Source organism: Cenococcum geophilum, assembly GCF_001692895.1.
Source record: "Cenococcum geophilum 1.58 unplaced genomic scaffold K441scaffold_39, whole genome shotgun sequence".
NCBI lineage: Eukaryota > Fungi > Ascomycota > Dothideomycetes > Gloniales > Gloniaceae > Cenococcum > Cenococcum geophilum.
The window spans coordinates 514,639-527,015 of NW_027137597.1; the positions used below are offsets into that span (position 1 = coordinate 514,639).

At 53.4% G+C, this 12,377-nt stretch overlaps 4 protein-coding genes across 4 annotated transcripts; 2 read left to right on the top strand and 2 right to left on the bottom strand.

The window, feature by feature from the left end:
• Window positions 1-1,100: 1,100 nt before the first annotated feature.
• On the bottom strand, window positions 1,101-1,773 carry K441DRAFT_206600 (uncharacterized protein). The gene is made up of 2 exons (XM_067640518.1): window positions 1,210-1,773; window positions 1,101-1,137 (listed from the first exon to the last, which is right to left on the bottom strand). The coding sequence occupies exon 1, from the start codon at window positions 1,637-1,639 to the stop codon at window positions 1,310-1,312; it is 330 nt and encodes a 109-aa protein (XP_067500895.1). The 5' UTR covers window positions 1,640-1,773; the 3' UTR covers window positions 1,101-1,137; window positions 1,210-1,309.
• Window positions 1,774-3,755: 1,982 nt separating this feature from the next.
• On the top strand, window positions 3,756-5,090 carry K441DRAFT_575122 (uncharacterized protein; the record flags this gene model as incomplete). Its single annotated transcript, XM_067644142.1, has 1 exon — window positions 3,756-5,090. The coding sequence occupies one exon, from the start codon at window positions 3,756-3,758 to the stop codon at window positions 5,088-5,090; it is 1,335 nt and encodes a 444-aa protein (XP_067500896.1).
• Window positions 5,091-9,476: 4,386 nt separating this feature from the next.
• K441DRAFT_206647 (uncharacterized protein) lies at window positions 9,477-10,380 on the top strand. Its single transcript, XM_067640519.1, has one exon. The coding sequence runs from the start codon at window positions 9,811-9,813 to the stop codon at window positions 10,315-10,317; it is 507 nt and encodes a 168-aa protein (XP_067500897.1). The 5' UTR covers window positions 9,477-9,810; the 3' UTR covers window positions 10,318-10,380.
• Window positions 10,346-11,847, bottom strand: K441DRAFT_664663 (uncharacterized protein). Its single transcript, XM_067649384.1, has 4 exons — window positions 11,696-11,847; window positions 11,300-11,639; window positions 10,865-11,219; window positions 10,346-10,768 (listed from the first exon to the last, which is right to left on the bottom strand). Exons 2-4 carry the CDS (start codon window positions 11,349-11,351, stop codon window positions 10,444-10,446), a joined length of 732 nt encoding a protein of 243 aa, XP_067500898.1. The 5' UTR covers window positions 11,352-11,639; window positions 11,696-11,847; the 3' UTR covers window positions 10,346-10,443.
• Window positions 11,848-12,377: the final 530 nt, after the last annotated feature.

Sequence of the window (12,377 nt, forward strand, 5' to 3'; positions counted from 1 at the left end):
GCATCCGGGAAGCCCAACGCTGAGGTTGTTGATGTCGTATCATGCTGATGTCGTATCATACTCTTATCCAAGTTGCTGATACTCGGTTAGCTGCTCGATTTGGGAAGCTCTCTTTCACAGACTGGGCCATGAAATCCCGAAAGTCCCGCGGCTGTTTTCGGCAAGTCAATTCATCAGTTCCGTAAAGAGAAATGGGTACACAAGCTATAATCATAGGTGCTTGCCTTCGTATTGAGACTGCGCCTAGGATGCTTAGGGTTCTTATATCACCAGACATTTTGCAAGACGTATAATTTCCGCACTTGTCATGCTGTAACCCATGCATGATAGCCCGTGGACTCCACAGCCGCGGGTTCAGGTTGACGACCGCAACCATGCTCTCGTCATCATGGTGTGAGATATGAGAGGAAATGTTCCAGATCCTACGGCAATGCCAAGCAATCTGGGGCTGAAGATGTTGGGGAGTATGACCCTAATCACGACATCGGCACCAATTGATGAGAGGATACGGTAGAGTAAGGCGGTTTAGAAGCGACATGATTGAAGAATGTAATTACTCCGGAAACTTTCCCAGACCGAGATCTTCGGCCGGCATGCGGCCAGCCCCCTGATGCCAGATGAATGACGAGTGAGCGGGGCTCCACAGTTTAATGAAGAGATCGACTGGAACCGAAGACTGATGAAACTCAAGCGCCATGTTCCTTACAGCTCCTCATGGGAAGAGTGTTACCGCAGTGAAACCATCACCAGAGTGTGTAAGACGTCGTGGACAGGAGCTGGAAAATGGTACATGGTAGGCATGCCTAACTAGTCCAGGTCGGCGGCTGGGGGGTTGAGAGACAATTACCCAAAAAAACTGAGACAGTAGGACCACAAGCCGTTTGGAATGACTCGGACAACGAAGAGTCAAGGACGAGTCGTTTATCAGAGCGTACCTTGCAGCTTCTCAAACGAAAGGGCTAATCCGACGCAATCCGACGCAATCCGGTGCAATCCGCGGTGCAAATCGCTTCTACGCAGTTGGCTAGCCGACCAATTGACGATACCTGGCTTATTCGAGCGGCAATCCTGTCCGACTTTCTCCGGCCCACGTGCAGTGTGTTTGGAGCCAGCACCCGCTGTCACTAGAGGCGGAGACTAGACTCAGCATCACAATTAGCATTCTGCATCGAAGACTTGCTGAGGAAAGTTTTTCCTGCAAACACCCACAAGCGAGAGAAATAGCTTTTAACCCACACAACCTCCCCCCAAAAGTCTTTGCGCATGCCAGCGTCGTAAAGAAGTGAGCGATTACCGTACCATGATACACCTACACTCCCCAGTGCCAAGCCCTTTCCCTTTGTACTTTCACGTCTGTGCTGCTGCTGTGCAACCGCCCGTTTTGCCGTCTATTTTTTGACCGGGCCGGGGCACTCAGCTCAAGCCAACCGTGTGAGGCAGCTAACCCCCACAGGAATCCGTGACACTGAAGCTGTTCAGGCTTGACGACGAGGATCACAGCGCCTGTGCTGAGGCCTAGAGATGCTGTGGCTCCGGTGCAGGGGAAATCGGGCCTACCTTCTGACGCAGAGTTGGGTTGGGGCGACCTCCGGACCCTCCTCTGACCTGATACACAGCGGCGACAGGCCCCATTGACCATTTACTGTGTAAATACACATGTGGTGATCCAACGCTCGAGTGAGCAGGATTCTGCCTGAGTTGGCCGGAAGTACTCTTTCCAGTATACTCCTGGTTGGCGGTCGGCAGCCCAACACGGTGCCTGGCTCTCACCGACTCTTGCGACTATTACGACTCTAGCGACTCGAGCAGTCGAGCCGATACTTGGGCCTATCGACAGCTGCCGAAAAGGAGTAGCGCAGGCCTGGAGGGAGTCGTCTTCTTTTGCAGTGCCTGTTAGATTCGCAGCCCTCAACACGGGGCCTGCTTACCCCAGGATCGCCAACTCGCGGAAGGGGCTCCAGATTTGTTCTTTTTCAGCCCCAGCGACCCCCACACCGGTCCTCCCGTCAGCCATCGCGCTGCGGTGGAACAGACCACACTAAAGAGCGCAGCCACTGGGTAATTGGACCCAGCATGGCGGATGCGGAGGGGCCATTGGATGCTGTGAGCGCCTCGTCATCCCCATAATCTGACATGTGCGATCCAGACAAGGTGCACGCCCTGCCCGGGGAATGCGAACATGGCAGGCGGTCGATCGAGCGGCATCCCACTCTCACGCCCCATATTCGTCCAGCCCACCCCCAACCCACACAACCCATACAGCCCATACAGCCCATCCAGCCCATCCAGCCTCCAGCGCTCCTCCCTCGCTGAGATTGGCGGCGGCTTGCGGGGGAACAAGCTGTCCGCTGGAGATACAACGCGCGCTGGGCGCCAGTGAGATGGCACGAAAGCCCTCCTGCATTTGAATTGGATCATCGACCCTTGCCCCGTTGTTGATTGCTGCTGCTGCTACCTATCCCATCTTTCGCTCTGTCATCGTGTCACCGTACGTCTCACTTGTCGCCTTGGCCAATGAAACCCGACGCTGAAACCGAGCGTGCACACATGCAGCAGGGCGATGACTTGTGAAAAAGGTGACCTGATTAAGCGCAGATGTGACCGAGTATAACATCTCCCCCGCGCCCCCATCTTTTGAGATTAAGCGTCCAAACACTCCTGACCCCGGATTTGCATCGCTATTGCCCTGAACGCAGCGTAGAGATCATCCTGACCTCACGCCCTCTGACCGTCTTGTCCTTTCTTTCCCTTGTCTGCCGTCCAATCGCCGCCTGACAGCTCATTCTCCCAGACTCACACCTCTCTCAGGCACTCATCCACCACGGCCATATTTTTCTCCTGTGCGAGCGTGATCAAGCCTTGCGACGTGGTCACGACAAAGTCTGTCTGACTCATATCCCCCACCGACCGTTGCGCGTACTGTCCTGCCACTGTCCTGCCCATAGAGTACAAGTACCCGCTACTTCGTTGCGGCAGCTTGCGTGAGTAATAGATAGTACTCCTTCGAGGCAGACCGCATCCGTGGCACATTCACATTCACAGCCGCCTAGCATCCGTATAAGTCAGCTCGAACCAACAGGGAGGCCGCGCCTCAGCAGCCGTCGTCAGCTGAAATTTTATTTGCGTCTTACGTCGGCTTTGCCGTGGCTCATCGTCTTCTCCACAATTTCTGGGGCATTGGGGCTCTGAGTTCCGCCGAAAAAAGAGGGTACTCGTTGTGTTGAAAGCGCACTAATATCCAGCATCGGAAATCCCGACCCTGCGCGCACGCCAGACGCTTTCTTCTTCCTTGGCCCGCTCGTAGTCGCATCAGTGCATCGCATCCCCAGCGCCTCTTGCTGGGAAGACCAGCTGGCCCCGTGATCACATTTCCTAGGGACTGCGCCTCGCTGCAGGTTGAGATTTAACCTGCAGCCTGAGGCTCAGGCACAGCGCCGAATAGAGCCATTTCCCCCCCACAAGACAAGTCATCGGGAAGGGGTCTGGCCTGAAGCACGAGCCGTATCTCGACCGGAGACCCACCGAATTCAAAAGAAAACTTCACCTCTTCTTTCCACTTCGGGCTTGGCGGCCTCCTTTTTCCGGCTGATCCTCGTCGACAAAGCTTGACCGTGCTGCTCTTCCTGCTTGTATCCCCACGTTTTCCTGCATCCTCGCCGGTATATAAAGATTTTCCCNCCCCCTCCTCCGGCTTTTGCTCGCTGTTACTACGCCCCTTAGCACGCCACTCTGTCGCCGCCGGGTGTGCTGATCACATGCAACCCTCAAACTCGTCGGTGGATTTTTCAAATCTACTGAACCCGGAGACTTCCGCCGACAAGCACCAGCACCTCTCGCAACCTCGACCGCAGACCAGTCCGTCGGTCTCGAGCACCGACTTAAGTAACCAGAACCAGAACCAGATGGCGACCGCGGTCGTGAGCCTTATGGCTCCTATGCTGCAGAACGCTCGGCCCGTACAAGAAGACCGACAAGACCTCCCACGGCCCTACAAGTGTCCGCTGTGCGAGAAGGCTTTCCACCGACTAGAACACCAAACGCGACATATCCGAACACACACTGGCGAAAAGCCACACGCCTGTGCCTTCCCGGGCTGCTCAAAGCGCTTCAGCCGGTCGGACGAGCTTACCAGGCATTCAAGAATACATAACAATCCCAACTCGCGAAGAGGGAACAAGCAGCATGCAGCGGCGGCTGCAGCCAGTGCAGGTATGATCGACACAGGGTCGTCCATGGCGCACATGATGCCACCGCCCTCGAAACCCATCTCGCGCTCGGCTCCCAGCTCGAATCTCGGCTCACCAAACGTCTCTCCTCCGCACTCGTTCTCTAGCTACTCGAGTAATATTTCTTCGGACCTTTCTTCGTATAGGGCAGGCGGCAATTCGGCGAACAGCCCCAATGGTCTATCGCGCAACATCGAATTGCTCGCAGACGCTGCATCTCGGCTCGAGGGCCAGCGGCAGACGCTATCTCAGCAATACCCACTCCCAAACAGGCATTATCAAGGTCACAGTCATCACCAACATCTGCACCATCCTTACAATCATCACAGCAGTGGTAGTCGGCTCCCAAGCCTTGCAGCATATGCATACTCTTCGCAGCCTATGTCAAGATCGCATTCTCACGAAGAGGACGACCAGTATGCACATAGAATGACCAAAAAATCAAGGCCCGGCTCGCCTATGTCAACAGCGCCGCCTTCTCCGACATTCTCCCATGACTCCTGCTCTCCGACTCCTGACCATACTCCTCTTGCCACCCCTGCTCATTCTCCGCGACTTCGGCCTCACGGATTTCAAGATGTCCAGCTTCCTCATATTCGACACCTTTCACTTCAACACGTCCCTGCTCTAGCGCCTATGGAGCCGTCTGCGACGGGTGAGCAGCCTTATGTGCCCATGCATTCTTCTGGCCTTAGAATCGGAGATATCATATCAAGAACAGACGGTTCACAGAGAAAACTACCAGTGCCTCCAGCGCCAAAAGTAGCGGTGCAGGATCTCCTAAATGGGGGCAGCGGGTTTTCCTCCGGCAGTTCCTCCGCAACCGGCTCATTGGCTGGAAACGATCTTATGGAACGTTTTTAGATGAACAAGTAGCACAAGAATTTGGAGTTTTCAGGAATTCGAATTTTCAGCTTCGGTCTCGGTTTCGGTTTCGGTTTCTATTTCTATTTTTATTTTTATTCTTTTGAGCGCAGCGAGCAATAACAGGACGGAATTATAGACAGGTCTTTGAGTGGGAAGCGAGATCCTCAGCGACATTGGGATCGCGAGGTTTAGGACTTCACTCTAATGCTGAACCCCTTACGAGTTTCATTGTGTTCGTCGTCGATAGATTGATTTCATTTGTCAAGTTTACTCATACCCCGCGATCCCTAGCGATTCGCACTGTACTACCTACTCTAGCCTCCGTACTTTGGTGTTTTCCTCGGGTCGGCAGACGCAGCCAGTGGGTGGGATATCACTCGGCTTGATAGACAAACAGACAGCTCAGCTCAGCGTGCGTATAATCGCAATCCCCTAATTCAGATGCGTCCTTCTCATTACGAGAGCAAAAGTTGTGACATGATTTAAATGCCAAGCGACGAGCGGTTGAGTGGTCAACACCAAGGCCAACCCACGGAATTCCGAGAGAATGGAACTGGACAAGGATCGGACTCGCGACAGGTCTCCCCCGCACCATAATTTAACACTATTTCTCAACAACTTTGCAAGCCACCAGACTGCGGCATTTCCTTTCCCATCTCCTCCTATTTTCTCCATCTCCATGTTCCGGGCTGCATCAACCCGAGCACTGCAAGCCTTCACCGCATCTCTGCGTTACCATATCACTGGGTTCCCGCATGATCAAGACCTCTACTGACTTCAGCAACGCCACTTCGGCCGACGATAACGCTCTCCGCATTTCCTCTCGCGTCCCTAAACAGCCATCACAGACAGGTCCAGGAGCGCAGTGGGGTCGGACGCAAAAATGACCTCCTGACTCCAACTCGTTTCTGGCAATTGTTCAAGCGAGCCTGACGGCTCTAGGTAGGAAGCTTAGGAACAGAGGAAGTTTGCTAGAATGTCATCGAAGGATCCCTAGACTAAGCACGCCAGCTGGCCTTATCTCGGAATTCCTTGCTTGGACAAGGGGAACAGCGCTTCCAGACCAGATTTGGTACGCGGAGACGGGACCTACTAGTGTGGGGTAGGAAAGGGGGGTGTGTGGGCGGCACTCTGCACCCCAGATTCGACTCTCCGCGTGTGGAGGCGTGATCGACCCTGCGTGCTGTACGTGACTGGTTGAGTATGTTTGAACCCCATGTTCCCACTCTTCCCCGGGCACGACCACAGGCTTAAGGTACCAGATTGACTTCGGGCGGGCCGAAACTATGCTGAACTTGTGAACCTGCTGAACTTGCTAAACCTGCTAAACCTGCTAAACCTGCTAAACCTGCTAAACCTGCTTAAACTATCACATCTTGGAAGTGAGCATCTAAAGGGGAAGGAAGTGATCCGGATTCCAGGTTCGCCAATCCTCCCTGGGGAGCCCTCACTCATTTCCTGCATGCAGGGTGAGCTGTCCAGTCGTCCACTCAAACAGGGTTAGAAAAAAGATGTAACCTGGCTCTATCTCAGGCCAGCCGTCGTGTATCAAACGATTGAAACTGAACGACTGATCGCTTCAGACCTGCCATGACCGACTGTCGTCTTTGAGCCTTTCGAGCAGTGTTAGTGCCGCACTAAAAAGCAATCCCGCATATCGTACTTGCTCTGCACACCTTCCATAATTTTCTTCACTTGTCAGGCCTCCCATTCTGCTGCCCAAAACGGCCGATTCTGCCCGTTTCTTTTCAATATTTTTTTGTCTCTCACGAATCATCAGCGGATAAGCTCACCGCCGGCCAACACCGCACGCCAAGACCATAAGTGTGGTGGAGAAACCATCCCGTGCCTGTCACTGCAGTGAACCATTACTAAAATCCTGCAACGCCATGCTAAATGCTTGCTTTCCAACCTTCCTCATGCTGACTTGCCCGCATACTTGTTTGTGGGGTATGAACCAAAGTGGAGACTCCACCTCGAGAAGAAATTTACCTGTCCCAGAGACGTTATTCTTGGTAAGTGGCCTCGTTAGGATGATTGAACTCAATATACCCAGTGCGCTTCACTCAAAATAGACCATCCTAGAGTTAAGACAATAGATAAGCATCGGAAAAGCTGACGATGCATGTTACACCAATTTGAACACCATCGTTGAGACTTGCAACAGACGCCGCAGGTATTGCTGATGGCTATCTACAACCAACAAAAACGCCTGCGTTTTTGCCTCGCCGGATCGTATCTCCAGTCCGCATGACAAGCTGCCAAATAGGCCAGCAGGGCCGTATCTCCATCTATCTGTCCGTATGGTCCGCCCCGATCTCCCAGATCCAGTGCATCTCATTTGTCCTCCGAGTCTTGGTTGTGCAATGTTTCTGCGACAAGCCCGCAGCGTCAGCGCAATTCATCAATCGCAAACCCACGGTTTCCAACCCGGCGCCTGGAATTCGGCTAGCAGCAACTTCAATATGTCATTGCAGATCAATAGTCGTCTCCAGCGTTCCCGGAAAGTCGGCTGAGGCCACCCCATCTATGCAGACTACCATACCGGTCCCCACACGGGCCCATCTGCACCCAATCTATCTTTGCAGATCAGTGATTCTGCCTTATATCTTGCCCCCCCAAGTCGTAGCACAGCCCGACTTCGCCATGCAATTTTGATGAGACGTGCAAATTGAATGGCCATATATCCAACTTGGCATTTCCTGTCAGCCTTCATATAAAGGATAAATTTCCGCAGCGCACCACCCCCATAGGCTAGGAGCGATTGCGTGCGTAAGCTGCAGCAGCATGCCGGCAGAGCATGCCGAACATGTCTAAAATATAAAAAATTATATATAGAGTCGTATATATATGCGCATCGCTACTATCGCTTGGTGGCGAATGTCTTATATTTCCAGGTCAAGGCAGCGAGAACCTTTTGACAGTTTGAGATGGGATCACACGACGCATGACCCAAAAAAAAAATTTAACCGCTGCGCTATATTTGCAAGGTAGGAAGCGTAACAGTAAAAAGACCCACCGGAAGAGCAAACAGTCTTGGTATCAGCATGTCTCCAGTCTGTTCATGCAGCCTTTCGCAACGTCTCTAAATCACGATCGCATCATCCTAGCTCGTGTGCTAAACGAGCACTCGGAACCTGAAACAGGCAACCCGACGCCCGATCGAGATCAGCAGCAAAAGACGCAAACGAAAAATCCCCGGCACCTCAACCCAACTGCAGCATTTCCATCAATCAGCGCGCTCGCCGTGCCAGCGGGTCCGGTCAGATCGCCCTCACACCACGCGCTAGGGTGCTCACCGCCTCAACCAAAAGCAAACGAGGTGAGAAACCATGTCTGCCGCTGTGTCATAACGCACCGCAACTCTGGGGTCAGTGCCCCGTATTCCTGACCGCATGTCTGCCGCTGTGTCATAACGCACCGCAACTCTGGGGTCAGTGCCCCGTATTCCTGACCGCATGTCTGCCGCTGTGTCATAACGCACCGCAACTCTGGGGTCAGTGCCCCGTATTCCTGACCGCGTACACGGAGAAGGGACGAGCAGCAATGAGCAAAGCGCGCAATGCACACGCTCCTTGGTGGGGCGGACAAACAATGACGCACAGGCAGGCAGCGGCAACACCATCGCCAACCGCCCTAAACAATTTTTTTTATTGTCCCTTATGTAGCTGCATCGCGCTGATTGATCGAACCACCACGACGTATTATGTATTGGCTACTGCATCCGTGTTTAAGGCGCCCTGTAGTGAATCTTTTTCTTTCTTTTCCTTTCTAGCTCCCTTTTCTTTTTTCCATGTGACAGTGACAGTGACGGTGACGAGCAGCGGCACCGCGCAGCTTCCCTTGCGATCCCGTTCCCCGCGCACGTGCACTCTGCATTGGTGGGAACATTTGTTCTCATCAAAAACGCAGAATGCCTTGCTTCTTCCCGTTCCGTCGCCCGGGGCCCCGATTCCCCAATTCTCCACAATCGGAGCGGGGCAAAATACGCGCGGCGCTTGGCGAAGCCGAAAGCCAGGAAAGCACGAGAAGGAAAAGAAAACGAAATGACGCCCTACGAGTCCGAAAACGAAAACGGGCGTCGCACACAGTTTTGGGGGGGGGGGCGGGCAAGAAAGCCCAAAGGCGGCAATTCTCGTGGACCTTGCTCCCCACCTCGCTGTGCGCCCTATCTCCCCCCGGGGGTGACCACGAGCACGAGCACGAGCACGAGCGTGTGCCCCCACGCTAAGGCGCTCGCAGGCGATACTACCCAAGGCCCCCTTGCGCAGTCAACCCCCATCCAAACCTGCCGCGCCACACTTCCTCACCACGCCCTCCCTGCCCTCCTCCGAAGGACAAGGCACGGGGTCTAGAAACAAGCTAGCACTTTAACCGGCGAGCAGCGGGAGTGCCCGAGGGAGTGGATCCCGGACCACCCGCGTTCTCGCGCAGCATCTGCGGACCTGGGCTCCTGCAGCAAAAATCGCCGGGGAGGCGCTCGTTTCTGAAGTTCCCTTCTTCTCTGCTGTTCTTTCCGCATCGCTCAAACTTTGGACCCCCGGGCTTCTTGGCGCGGGGGGTGTTTGGGGAATGCCTTATCGGGTCCAGCAGGCTGGAAAATTAAATCGCGGCGTAACTGAGCGCGTTCCAGAGGTTTTTTTTTTTTTTACGGCCCCGAAAAGCCGTTGGAGGTTTCGGGTGAAGTGGGGTATCGTACGCGCGTGTGTGCGTGTGTATGTGCGTCTTTTTCGATTGTAGATTCCACTTTTGGAAGTGTGGGAATCAAGTTAAGGAATTGAGTACTTTTATGATGGGGGTCCTAGGTGTAGGTCTGGGTATTGGACTTCCGCTATCTGACGAGCGAGCGAGCGAGGGCCTGCTTGGTGTCCGGCGCGGCAAAAGGAACCAAACCTGGGCTCTGGTTCAATGGACTTGGTCCGTGTCAATGCGGTGCTCAGGGGTAAGGTGGAGACTGGGCGGTTTTGTATCGTCGTGTCACGGACTTGTGCTTTCAGCCTGTGGTAACTCCTCCCCCATCCGGAGTGGGCAGAGCATCTCCGTCTGTTTCAGCGTCTGTGGTGCTGGGGTTATCGGGGAGCGATGGGCGGTTGATGAGCAGACCTTCGGCTTCCACTTCGTCGTCTTCAGCCCAACCGTAGAGCTCATCAGAGTCTGCGCCTTCGTCCTCCGAGTCTGCGATTTCTGCGTATCTTCTTTTCGGAGGTCGAGCAGGCGATTGTAAAGGCTTGGCGGCCATGTCAACGGCGGTGACGTGCAGGTCGCAGAGTCCAGACTGTAATACGTTCAGCGGGTGATCCTCGTCTCAAGGCTGCAGCAGTAGATCTGAAAAAGAGCGAAAAGGCGGGTTCTACAATATGATGTATCTACTCACGGTCTCGATAGTAAATGGAATAACGGTGCCCACTCCTCCCTCATCTGCAAGAGTAACTCCGTTCGCTTTCACGACTCCAACGAACCGGGCGTGCCGCAATCTATCTACGTCGCCACAGGTCCCCTTCCCCTGTGCCGGTAGCCAATCTCTAAACAATACCAGACGCGTGGAAAAGCCGTTTTCCCACTCAATGCCCGTCATGGCAGGCAGTAACAGCGCTCGCGAGCCTGTGCGGATCCGAGTAATCGTTTGACATGTGACGAGGATTGCGATGTTGTGCAGCGCAGCCGTTTTTCCGAGCCATGTGACGAGGATTGCGATGTTGTGCAGCGCAGCCGTTTTTCCGAGCCATGTGACGAGGATTGCGATGTTGTGCAGCGCAGCCGTTTTTCCGAGCTTAGAGAGCAGATCGTTCATTACCGCAAATTTGCGTCCGGCCGTCCAGCGCGCGGCATCGTTCTTATTCTTTGGCCCTCTATCCTCAGGGTTGCGGGGGTATGAATTGTCAAAGAGAGTGGATAGCGAATCTATTACTATAAGGCTCGTGTTCAGTGGCGGGAAGGATGGCTGGGGGTGGATGAACATTGCTAGCAGATGCGCGAGGGTCGGGGTTGTGTAGTGGTGGAAATGGCTCCTGACTTCATCTACAGAGAAACTCGGCGGCGAGGTTAGGTCTGCGGCGGGGTTCCTAACAGGTCTCGGAACAGATAGGAATTCGTCCAGGCGTCGGGGGACGAGTGGAACTGTTGCGTCTTTTGATATGTTAGCTAGAATACAGCTGAATGCTGTCTTCGGAAGTATGCAAATGGTTGCCTTGTTCCATTGTACTCACCAACCCAAACTACATGGTCTCCCGCCTGCAGAGCATTCGCTGTTGTTTGCATACTATCCCAAGCCTCAGCTCCTGGAGAGGGTGAGCGTATTTTGAAATAACCACCCACAGAACAAAATTACAACTCACCCAAATGCTGTCTTGCCAACACCCGGGGGTCCATATACCTCCGTCACCTGACCACGTATCAAACCACCTCCGGGCCGATCCACAGGTGCACTTCCAATCCCATGTGGGCAGAGAATTTGATTAAGGTGCTTGAGGCCAGTAGAGATCGCGCTTGGTCCGCGAGACTTGAGATTTTGTAGTGCTTGAGATGCGGAGACTGTAGGAAGTCTATCTATCACAGTGTCAGTCCTTCGGCCTGCGGTTTGGTGAGACATGGGGGCTACGAACGAGAGGACGAAGAGGGAAGCTTGCTGCTTTCCTGGTTAGCCATTGGGCGGATATTGCTTGAATGTGTTAACTGAGAGACGTTCTACTTCAAGGCGATCTAGAGTGACTATAAAATAGTTGCGTTGGCGGCTCATGGCGCGTAGATGTCGACGCGCAACGCTGTGGATGTGATGGCTTGGCGGGGACGTTGATGTGCGTGACGGCTCGGAATATGGAGCGAACCGAAATCATGACTCAGGCGATGCTAATTCAACCTCCTCCGTTGACCAAACCTTTTCACCACTCCTCGGACCACCCTATCATTTGCAGCTTTGCGCTGGCTTAAAATTTAATTATTTTAAAGGCTTTGTTTCGCAAGAAGTATTCCAGCCTAGTTTTAGAGTAATTGAGTATCTTGTTTGATGCTATTGTTGTCTTTGTGCAAAGACGCGTCTTGAAAATCCCGTCGTGTGGCAAAATGCAATTTTTGATTTGGGCGTATTTAGCCATCCTGCTTCAGCTAGCACACCTCGGTTAGGCTAGTTAGTGGCGTTTTGGTGGACCACTATAAAAAGGGCATTAAGTATATATTTTGAGGAAGCTGGGCAGAAAGTCGTGATATATAACGTCATGGTTGTACGTTCCTGGCCCTTCTCTATTAACTACCTGCTAATTATATAGGAAAATCCTCTATTAGACACCC

Excerpts from the sequence above, each read along its gene's own strand:
- K441DRAFT_206600 (XM_067640518.1), bottom strand. The coding sequence starts at position 1,639 with ATGGTCAATGGGGCCTGTCGCCGCTGTGTATCAGGTCAGAGGAGGGTC.
- K441DRAFT_206647 (XM_067640519.1), top strand. The coding sequence starts at position 9,811 with ATGTGCGTCTTTTTCGATTGTAGATTCCACTTTTGGAAGTGTGGGAAT.
- K441DRAFT_664663 (XM_067649384.1), bottom strand. The coding sequence starts at position 11,351 with ATGCAAACAACAGCGAATGCTCTGCAGGCGGGAGACCATGTAGTTTGG. Across the intron at positions 11,220-11,299 it reads AGACCATGTAGTTTGGGTTG|ACGCAACAGTTCCACTCGTC; the intron begins GTGAGTACAATG and ends ACATATCAAAAG. Across the intron at positions 10,769-10,864 it reads ATGAACGATCTGCTCTCTAA|GCTCGGAAAAACGGCTGCGC; the intron begins GCTCGGAAAAAC and ends CCTCGTCACATG.